Here is a 12331-nt window from a genome sequence, read left to right on the forward strand (position 1 = left end):
AAGACTGCCGAGAAATGGAAGTCAAATGTCTTCGAAAAACGGAGGGTACCTAGATGCTATGAATGGAACTCAGAGAATCATCTCCGATACCAGTGCCCATGATTAAAAGCTACGACGGAATCTATTGAAGTTGTAAATAATTTGGATATTTTGGGTACTCCAAACATGCGGCTTAACCCATATATTAGTACTGTGAAAGTCAACGATCGAAAGATTAAAATGTTTAGAGATACTGGATCCACTATTGACTTAATAGGAAGGGATCATGTAACATCAGAAATGTTGTTAAAGGAAACTGTCTTGATAAAGCAACCTTTGGACCTGCAACCGGTTCGGTTGCCTCTAGCACAAGTAGAACTCGAAGGACAGAATTTTGGGAAGGTAATTACTAAAGCAGCAGTAATTAGCATATTAAACATAAATTTTGTCTTTGCGAGTCTGGCACACACATCACATCAGCACTACCTATCTGTTTTCAAATAAGTCCCACATGATGCTCATTAATGCAGTGAATTCCTTTTCTTTTTTAAGCCAGAACTCAAAAATACTCCACTACTTGGTCTCAAATTTTTAACACCCCGCTTCTCCCTAAAATGCTAGGAAAAAACAGTATAATGTTTTAATATTCTAAGGATTTCAGTTAAAAATCCATTTATTATCAGTGGCACATCATTTTTATTTGATGCTCCTTTTCTTCAAGGTAGAGAGGAGGTCATGCACAAATAACATAGAATTTCAATGAATTATGTTAAGGATTTTGAAAAATGTATGTAATGGAAAGGTTAGTTTGGAAGAACAACATGCATGTCGAACTTAAAAATATTTACTTAATCATGGATGATGATAAGAGCAGTTATATTATTCCTTCTTAACAAAAATTAAGCAATGATGATTAATTGGAATTACACAATAACCATAATGAAGATCTTATGAGTGTGTTATGACATCTCATTTACCTATGACTAATACCAAAACACAGTGTTCCACAGCTTTCTTTCTTTCTTTTTTTAAATCAAAACTCCTGATGGTAAAATACGCAAATACCCTGACCACAACATGGTATCTTCCCAGGTATGTTGATGATGTGTTACAGTTTCTTGTTCTAATATCTATTACTGTTATATTACCCATTATTAGGGCAATTTCTTTGTACAGCACAATAACTTTGTAAAACAAAAGTTGAAAACTCACAAGTGAATGTGAAAGAGTTCAAGTCACGCATGCATATATATGAGGTAAGGAATTTAAAAATTAGGCTTATAAATTATTCAAGTGACACAGTATGCTGTGAAACTAATTAAAAGATCAACATATATGTGTGTGTGCATAATAATTTTGAATATGTTGGGGATAGTAATTGGATGATGACAATGAAAATCTAATCTCAGTCAGTTGACACACTCTTTAAGTAATATATTCTTGAAACACACATAGTTGATCGGACACAAGATGTGGAACTAATATTTTATATTATTAGCTGACTTTTTACATACTGATAAAAAAGAGGCAGAAAATAACATGTTAGCAGCAATGAGATGATGGGAAGACTAGACAATAAAAGTATTACATGAAAATTTAACATTTTAAAATTATTAATTACTTTAGTACCTGAAAATATCAGCAGCTTTTGTAAAAATGCCTTGCATTAATTCTGGTGCTATGTATCTTGGATCTCCTTCTATTGCATCTGTAACATCAGGCTAGACAGAAAATGAATTATTGTCATAAAATAATTCAAAATACTTAATAGACAGCACATTATACTTTAAATTATGAATTAAAATATCACCTCTATATAGATGAGATAGTAAAAACTATCACATATAGTAAAGAATACACATGCTGTTTTAAAATTTAGTTTTATTTTTTACACTATTTAGATAACTATATATATATACATACATAACTATATATATATATATATATATATATACATCTTATGTATATACATACATAAGGCCACATATTTTGTTTTTCTTCTAATTAAAAATTTTGGCTGTATTGAAATCACTGATTTTGTTAAATAATGAAATCATTTAAAAGCATTGTCATGAAGGAAACATGGAAATGCTTTTTAACAAAGATTAGTATTTACATTTATACTGAAAAAATTTTCTGCTTTGCCACTTGCTTTGACTCAGTTCTGATTTCAAAATGAAGTGATTCTTTATAATTCCCTAACAATTTTATTTATTTATTATTTTTTTAACAAAAGAGTGTGATAGGACTTCTTTAAGAAAATATAACTTTTAGTGCCAACTTTAGCACATTTACCAATTAAAGCAGGTGCATATCTGCACTAGTAATTCCTTTCCTTTGAAAAATTCTCAAAACAGTGTTTGTTCATCTCATGTCTATTTTTATTCTACTTGTATCATGCATTTACACTAAACTTGCCAAAAAATTTACAGAAGAAATTTATTACTTCCAGGCATGTATATCACAAGTGCTCTAATTCTCATGTAATGATGGGATGGAAATGTAATGCTAATAAGTGTTACAGCAAGAACTGGGAGATGGTTACAAGAGTCACTTCATTACTACTTATTTCTACCCATCAAAGATTTTCAATTCTTAAAACAGATGTCAGGAGATATTTTCTTTTCTCTTGTAACTCAGTACACAGTTCTATCTTCTTATATAGAAGGTAAGTGACTTCTGCAAGCAGGGACATGCTGCAGACAATAATAATCTGATTGACATGATTTTCAATGCAATTACTCAACAATACATACTGGAAACCAACACAGGTGTTTCAATGATTCTGCTAAATGTTAAAAATATATTTCAACAAAAAGCACCAGCTAATATCTAAGTATCAGTAACTCTTTACCTTTTCTAAGAAAATATTCCTTAAGGGTTATTCAGATTATTTTCCCCCAAGAATGATGATGTAAACTACTGATCAGAGACTACTGCCCAACTTAACTGGAAAACAGTTTCACTATGAATGAAAAACATTCTAAGATGCAAATTTTTTCAGTTGCTGATTTTTGAAAGCTTAATCTTTCTTGCAATCTGACAATAATGAATCAGACTTTTAGAAGTTTTAACATATAAATGTCACAACAAACCATCATAAATCAAAACCCCTTCTTTTTAAAAATAAAAAAAAAAAAAAAAAAAAAAAAAAAAAAACAGAGGTTAGCAGCATTATTAAAAACATAAGGCACAATTGAAGTTGAAAATCTAAAAAAAGTAAAAAAAAAAAAAAAAAAAAAAAAAAAAAAAAAAAAAAAAAAAACTATTTTTATGTGCACATTTATTTAAAAGCACTTAAAAATATATTTTTTTAAAAAAATGCTCTTTTTAAAACATTCTGCAAGAGTATTTTTTAAAAAAAGGAGGAGGTCTTTTGCTTTTGCAAATAACAAAAACATAGGAACAGTAAAAAGAAGTATCCATAAAGATTTTTTCCATCATGAATTTCTCCATGTTAGAGTCAACTGCACAGTTAGTTGCATATTTTCTTCCACAATCAGTTTAAAGCCAAAACAACAACGGCAGTAAAGCACCAAACACTGATGTGACAGGTAAAGTGGTGAAATTAAACTGGCAGATGGCTATTTAGCACTTGGCAGAAAAATCACATAAGTATTGGGCTTTGTTGAGCTAATACACGCTGAATGTCCAACATACTCTGATGCATATAATGTTAACACCGCATATGGCCAAAATGACATCTGTCTCAGATCAAGCCACATATATTTCATGCTATGTCATGCTAGGAGAGGTAACCAACAAATTGCTAACAAGCAATAATTTTACAACACAGTATACGATATATTATCAAATGATATATCATTACCATTATAAGGGCACAGCCCCAATCATCCTAGCCGAATGCACTTTTAAACCAGTAAGATATAAGATAATTGTACGTTAAGAAATTACAGCAGAAAATAAATTACAATTATCTGTATGCAAAACGGAATACATAATGTTGTCATTAACCATCAGAAACCCATTAAGAAATTGTTCAACTGGAACTGTAATGGTATCAACATTAACCTTTCATTACTATTTACAATTTCTACCCATCAAAGATCTTCAAATCTTAAAACAGATGTCAGAAGATATTTTCTTTCATTTCTCCTGCAACTCGGTACACAGTACTGTGATACAGGGAGTGTTTACACACTATTAGAAAAATGTTCAGGATGTTTAATTAAAGCTTAAAATGTAAAGAGTATTTCCTTAAATTTATAATTTTACAACACAGTATACGATATATTATCAAATGATATATCATTATCATTATAAGGGCACAGCCCCAATCATCCTAGCCGAATGCACTTTAAACCAGTAAGATATAAGATAATTGTACGTTAAGAAATTACAGCAGAAAATAAATTACAATTATCTGTATGCAAAACGGAATACATAATGTTGTCATTAACCATCAGAAACCCATTAAGAAATTGTTCAACTGGAACTGTAATGGTATCAACATTAACCTTTCATTACTATTTACAATTTCTACCCATCAAAGATCTTCAAATCTTAAAACAGATGTCAGAAGATATTTTCTTTCATTTCTCCTGCAACTCGGTACACAGTACTGTGATACAGGGGGTGTTTACACACTATTAGAAAAATGTTCAGGATGTTTAATTAAAGCTTAAAATGTAAAGAGTATTTCCTTAAATGTTCCAATTGATAGCCTTTGTTTTCTGCATTATTAATCTGCATCATGATTTCCTTGACAGAATGACTTTTTTAAAAATTTCCAGGGGTATTGATTTCCGATGCTCTTCCACTACTTCCCACAGTCCACCAATCACGGTGGGCTCTTTTCAAGAGACCAAAAGCACAATAGTCAACAGGTGAAACATTAAGAGGACTTTGCAAGAATTCATTGAAAAGTTGCATATAAAATACCTGCCTGATATAAAATGTCTTTATTTTTTCATGGAATGCAGTGGTACTTTTCAAAGATATGACATTTTGCTTTGTCTTGATGAAGTTTCACTATCTGAAAGTCAATAGGAAAAAATAATGGAATTTGTTCTGTAAATATTGGAAGTAAAACTTTCTCTTGGTAGCACCTTGAGTACATTCCCCCCCCCATTCTTCTTACTTTTAGTTTCCCATTGTAAGGGAATCCTGTAGCAATCATAAATCCTTACTGAAACTTTCTCTGCCATTGAAAAAACCAGATTTATACATTTTTTCTCTTCATTTTCAATAATGCAGTCAATTAGGTAAATCAATGCTTTATCAACAGTCAGAATGCATTTCTAACTATCTCCTGCTAAAGAGTTTTCATGCAAGGTTCTACAAATTGTTCAGTGTTGCACTACATGCCTCAGCAAAAGCTGGTGAACATTATGTTTCTTTTTAAGTTGTAAACCTTGGTTTATTATTTGATTTATTGTTGCTATACATGTATTTAAAGACTTTGCAACTAATTCCTGCATAGGCAGATTTTCTCTTGTTACCAATACTTGAACTTTGAAAACAGTAGAAAGAATGCATACCTTTTTAAGTATTCATTTGTAGAAAGAATGCATACCTTTTTAAGTATTCTTTCCAGGCAGAAGTAATGATTGATGGCTTTTCATTTTCCGATATACAATGCTGCTTATTCTGTACTTAGAAATTTTAATATCATGCATTTTACAATTTTTGAGTTATGGAATAGAAATGTTTCTCTTCGGAAAATTCAAAAACAGGCAAAGAAGAAAAATCTGAAACCTTTCAGATTTTAATGGTTACCCAAAAGGACTCAAAAGTTAAATATGGCTTACCAGTAGAGAATATCAACACAAATGGCCCAAGAACATTTCATAGGATAAACAGCAAAACATTTCAGAGGATACTAGATGAATATAATTTAGACTAACATAGGAACATTATACATCTTCTGTATGCTAATATATATATATATATATATATATATACAGTCAAAAGTCTTTAATCCGGACTCGTCGGGACTTCGGCGATTCCGGATTATCGATTTTTCCAGATTATAGATCATCAGTTTAAATCTGGTAAGATGGCATGCAGAAATTATAAAATTAAAAATATGAAACCGTAATTTATAAAATAATGAGCAATTATGATCTAAAGGGTATCCAAATTTACCAAAAAAGAAGCCTAATATTTATTTGTTTACTTTATTAAACATTTCTTTTAACGCGCGGATGCGTAAAGCATACCTTACTCATAGCTGAAATTGGAAAATTGCAACCAGAAAACTATGTGATTTGTATTCGTGATATTTATAATGACGAGGAATTTGATTTAAATCATATCAAAGACGGAGTACATCGAAATTATATACTACATTTAGTGAGGAATTATAAGCCGACTAAAATAAAAACATCTGCCCTGAAGATAACGATAGTGTTGACAGATCAACTTCCAGTTCATTGCGCGCCGCGACGTGCCCCCCCCCCCGCAGAGCAGTGTGAAATTGATAAACAGATTTCGGAACGGTTAGATAAACAAAGGATATGCTTTTATCCATTTTTTGTAGCAATTCGTTTTTTGTTTGATGGACATCGAAACATACTTTCGTTTTCTAGATCCTTTGGGAGCTCCAGCATCGGAAATTCTATTTGACATAATCGAAAGTTCAAGCTTACTTTTAGAAAATTGCTCTTACAGTCTGCAAAAAATAACAAGCCGGATCCAATTTGAAGATTAAGGAACAACGCAATTATCAACATTAACTGAAATAGATAATTAGATAATTTTAGCTTTTACCGTCCGTTATACATTAAACGCGAACGCGAAAACGTATTCTGCACTTGCGCAGATGCATATGCGCAGTCGTAAATGTCTTGCGCGCACGAGTAAAACGCCTATGCGCATGCATCAATGCGGCACATGCGCAGAAAGATTTTAGCTTTGAGGTCCGGATTATAGATCATTCCGGATTACGGGCGTCCGAATTAACGACTTTTGACTGTATATATATATATATTAACAATATATTAACATATTTCTATTCCTTGGTAATGATATATGAAAAGTTATTTAATTATAAATTAAATTTTTTAATTTTTAATATCAGGAAACATGGTAAATCAGCTGCCCCTAGCCAGAGTTCAAATTACAGATCTTTCAGTACTAACCATTTCATCACAAGAGCACCCTGGGAGAAATGATAATTCCATATAGCTATCTTTCTGGTCAAAGTGCATTTATTCCTTTCACAATCAGTCTATATAATCTAAATATTTTTGTAACACCCAGTCAGTACAGTCATTAGGGGAATCTACTGAAGGGCCCAGGTTCGAATCCTGGAGAAAGCAAGGATGTTTGTAAATGTATAGTGTCTGTGCAGCATGAGAGCACTCTAAATATGTGGCAAGCTGTAAGTCCTCTCGAGAGGTTGGGGGGGGGGTGAAAATGAGCGAAGTTGCACTGTCACCTGTATGGTGCTCAAGGCTTTTGCTAAAGACAGGCAGAATCTTGCTCTCCTTGTTACGATAAATTTGGTGGGCTTGTTCTGATGTCACTATCAGGCAAGTGAGATAAGTCAATATAACAACAAATATTTTTGTTTAACATTTTTGCATAAATTATACTGAAGTGTCTACTTATACATGATAATTCCATTTTTAGCCTATGCATAGACCTTATACAAGTACTTTTGTAAAATTTTGTTTGCTCCCAAGTACCTTCGCCTATCCGTCACTGAATCGTTTCTGACATGTATTGCATAACATGTACTTTACTACAAATACCTGGATCCGTTCCAACGTAAACTCAGTAATTAAAAATATGCATTTTTCACAGGCATTTAAAACACTGTATTCTTACAAATAATATAACTTACCAATATCGTTTAGTAAATTACAGAATAAAATGATGTAATAACTATTTTTCAATACGCAAATAAATAAAAAGATGCTTAACCCGTCAGCACACGCACTGGGGTAAAATCCACCCCATGTGCAGTCTTTTCTTAGAAAATAAGGGAAGGTCGTACGTGGCCTTTCTAGTACTTCATGTACCTTTAAAAATCGAGGTTAACAAAGGGTCGTCCAGAGGAATTTTTCCAGTGTCTTTGGGAATTTGTGTTTTCGGGGAAGTAATGTGCGATGGGAATGTAGCTACCCCGCGCGTGTACTAACGTTTCACTTCTAGAAAAACATTCATTGAGATGAGTGTGTACGAGCGAGAATCGTAAAGACTGTGGGTTCTTCCCGCTAGTGTTGAAACTGATAGCGAAATTGAAGATTCCGAATCTGAGTGCGATAATATTTCTGAAAGTGCTCACGAAACTGATTCTGACTAGTAATATGATGATTCACATGATTTAGGGAGCATATCTTCTTTGACATCAGATGATTTTTACGTTTGAAAATATGGAACAATTTGAAGTAAAAAATTACCATCGAAAAATGTTCGGACACGACCGCACATTATAGTGACACATTTACCTGGCGTCAAGAAAAGTTTTTGAAATTCGAAAAATCCAACTGAGTGTTTATTGCAAATTTTTGATGAAGAAATAATGGAAGAATTGGTGAAATCAACAAACATTTACATTTCATCAATAACAAACAAACTCTCTAGAGAATGTGATGCACAAGAAACAAGTGCAGCTGAATTGAAGGCGTTGCTTTTCCTATTATATTATGCTGGAGTGCTGAGAGCAGCACTTCTCAAAGCAAAGATTTGTGGTCAGCTGACGGAAGCGGAATAATAATGTCTATCAACCGATTCCACTTCCTGTTGAGGTGTATTAGGTTTAATGACATAAATTTACTAGCAGAGCAAAAGATGACGGCTAGATGACACTTATTAGAAATGTTCTTGAAATATTTGTCAAAAACATACGAAAAATGTATTATCTGAATATTGTACTATAGATGAAAAATTAGAACCTTTTCAAGAAAGATGTCGATTCAGACAATATATAAAAAGTAAGTTTCCAAGATATGGAATAAAAACTTTTGCTTTGTGCGATTCTCATACATTTTACGCATAAAACATAGAAAGCAGCAGTCTGTCGGACTATATAGACAATCAAATGTGGCTTTAGATGTTGTACAAAGACTTATTGCACCCATAAGTGGCACTGAAAGAAATATAACTAGGGAGAATTGGTACATGATCATTCCTTTGGCCAATGAAGTATTGAAAAGCACAGACAGATTGACATGTTTTGGGACACTTCGAAAAGATAAGCGTGAAATTCCAGAATTTCTGCCAAATAAAACAGGCTTCTGCACTCTTCGCGTTTTGGATTTAGAGGTAAAGAATTAACTCTTACTTCATAGGTTCCAAAAAAGAGTAAATCGATTCTTGTTCTATCGTCCATGCATGAGGATAATCAAATCGATCGTCTAAACAGCAGCTCAAGCTGGAAATGATAACTTTTTGCAACTCTACAAAAGGTGATGTTTATACTGTTGATGAGTTATATGGAACTTAGTCTGTTTCAAGAAAGTGCTGCCGCTGGGCTCTAATGGTATTTTTCGGACTAATGAACATTGCAAGTATAAATGCTTTTATTATTCGTCTATCAAATAACGACCAAGTGAATATGAACCGAAGAGCTTTTCTCAAAGATTTAGCATAGAACATGTCCTGAAAAAAGGGCTGCAATTCCTCTCTCTCTATCGAAAGAACTCAAAACTGGAGTAAAAAGGTTGGCAGGAATAGAAGATGTAGCAGACCTTCACCCTAAGAAATTGTCTGTAAAAATATGTTGTCACACTATGTGAGGATTGTTCAAAACGAGATTATTTGAATAATTAAACTCAGATAGGAGGGGGGGGGAGGAAAACCTATGTGTTATTTATATTTTTTAATGTTCGTATTTAGAATCTATTCTTTGATATGAATAATTGTAATACATTATATTGAGTTATATTTATACATTTATTTAAAACAAAGAAAATGCATTTATTTATATGTTGGGGAGTAAATTCGAAAAACAAACACTGGGGTAAAATTTGTCCCGCGCGTGTACTAACGTAGCACAGTGATGCGCGTGTGCTGAAGGGTTAACTAAATTATATAAAAGTTTATAAACCCACAATAATTTAAAATTACATAATGAAACATGTGATAAAAAGTAAATTTTAAAGTTTCATTTCTTGAATTTCCAAATAAAAAGTTTCCCTCATTTGAAAAAATAGCACTTTCTAATGGATGATTCAATTTAATTTAGATACACATGCAGATAGAATGGATTTTGACTAAACAAATCAATAAGCAGCCAATACTCTATTTTTACTAGGAAATTTTCCTAACAATAACACATTACAGCTATGATTGGCAAAAACCTAATGTTTTAAATGCGAATAAAAATTTAGTATTTTTATTAGAAAGTTTGTATCACAAAAGATAAGGGATATTTATGATACATATACATCATGTGGGTTCTTTATTATAAATAAATTTCAGTATGATTAGTTTTGTTTCAATATGTGAAACTGAAGCAAAAGAGGTTATAATGGTATTATAGTACATCTTGGTCATTTCGGAAACTTTATAATATTTTCCTTTCATGAACATCCATCCTGACTTGTGGAAAAATTTCAACATATACATACAAGGTGTTTAATAAAAGAATAGTGCAGTTTTAAAAATTAATAATAAATCACTGTATTATTTTATATGGGCAAACCTTACAGCAGAAGCAGAGGAAACCGTCCAAGTTTTAGTTGCATTAATCACAATCCTTCAGTATGTGCACCCTTCATCACATGACACACATTTACATGATAATCAAATTCTTCTCATACTTGTAGCATATTTGTCGTGACGGTCTGCAGTGCATGCTTTATCCAATCACAAACTTCCCCCAAGGCTCACGGGCGTTGGCGGTGTAAGAATAATCGAATATTCCAGAAAAAGAAATTGAATAGTGTTAAATCCAGCAAACGGGGTGGCTAGGGAAGAAGGCTGTCTGCTGCTGCAGCATGTCGGATCCAGCATTAGTGAACTACAAGATTAAGAAACTCTTGTACATTCCTGCGAGAACTGAGTGCAGTACTGTCCAGTTGCAAAATGTAATCATCAGAATTGGTGTTCAGCTAGGGTAACAAACAGATTTCCATCATGTCTCGAAATGAGTCATCAATCACATTTTCTTGTTCGAAGAAAACTGGCTCGTGCATTTCCAAAGATCTAGACACACCAAAACAGAGCACACAGACAGTCGCCAATGCTTACAGTGAAGGTTTTACCACGGGTAAGGTAATAAATTGATTTATTATTAATTTTTAAAACTGTACCATTCATTTATAAACAGCCTGTATATATATTTAAGATCATACAACATACAAATTTAGGGTATATATATATATATATATAAACAGCAAACTCTCCACTACCTAGTTTAGCTCTTTCTCTCTCTATATATATGTATATATATAAAGAAGTAAGACAAAAAATAAAGATGAGATGTATATTTAACTTGAATTTGATATAAGAAATGAAATACCTTTGACAGATCAAGAACTAGACCAAAATCACCGAGTTTGCACACACCATCCTCCGAAATAAAAATATTGTCAGGTTTAATATCTAAATGAACTAAATTGTGGTTATGTAAATGCTTCACAGCCTAAAGGGAGAGGGAGAAAAAGATATTGCAAATGTGTCTGTTAAAGTCTTAATAAAAGCAAGATAAAAAGCAATTAACAAATCTACTTACTGATAACAAATCGATTAAGTACGACCAGATGATACTTTCTGGAATGTTATGATTCTTATCTGCATATTGACTTAAGCTGGAGGAGATAAAAAAAGTTGTTCAATACAAAATACTTATGCATTAAAATTCTGAAAGGCAAATAAATAAATAAAACCTTTAGTTTTTACAGTCTGCAAATTTGGGTAATCTAGATCGAAGTAAAGATTTCTAGTATATGTCCATGGCTTGAAGAACTTTAAACTAATTAACAGTGAATGCTCTAGTATGCTCTAATAATCTGGCCAATATATCTGAGAGCATATATACCCAATAGCACAAAACATGATCTCTCTAACATGACCAACCCCACAAAGAAATTAATAAAATTAATATCTCTTGAAAATGGATAGTCATCTTGGAAAGGATTCTCTGTATTAAAGAATCCCCAATTAACATATGTGGAATAACTACACTGAGGATTACTTAGGCTATATCCATATTCAAGGACAAGTTAAATTTGTACACAATTGAATGATGGAAATTCTTTTCGCAAACCATCACATAGAAACAAAACTGTCTATGGAAAATATATAATTAAAAAAAAAAAAAAAAAAAAAAAAAAAAAAAAAAAAAAAAGAGGGGGAAGATGCATGGGATAACAACAAAGAAAATACATAATCTCATAATATTTGAAAGTTGTTTTTATCTACAATGGTATGCAATTGA

General features: G+C 32.2%; 1 protein-coding gene across 1 annotated transcript in view; it reads right to left on the reverse strand.

The window, feature by feature from the left end:
- Positions 1 to 12331, reverse strand: part of Myt1 (protein kinase, membrane associated tyrosine/threonine 1) — a gene marked incomplete at its 5' end in the record, with an annotated part of 53246 nt that overhangs the window by 22323 nt on the left and 18592 nt on the right. Inside the window, 3 exons of the mRNA XM_035365514.2 lie at positions 1609 to 1700; positions 11414 to 11536; positions 11627 to 11702. Of these exons, the coding sequence (XP_035221405.2) occupies positions 1609 to 1700; positions 11414 to 11536; positions 11627 to 11702 (291 nt within the window). The remainder of the gene's footprint in view (positions 1 to 1608; positions 1701 to 11413; positions 11537 to 11626; positions 11703 to 12331) is intronic.

This window comes from Stegodyphus dumicola, chromosome 5 (genome assembly GCF_044657685.1).
Source record: "Stegodyphus dumicola isolate Sdum_Otavi_A_Nest chromosome 5, ASM4465768v1".
Lineage (NCBI taxonomy): Eukaryota > Metazoa > Arthropoda > Arachnida > Araneae > Eresidae > Stegodyphus > Stegodyphus dumicola.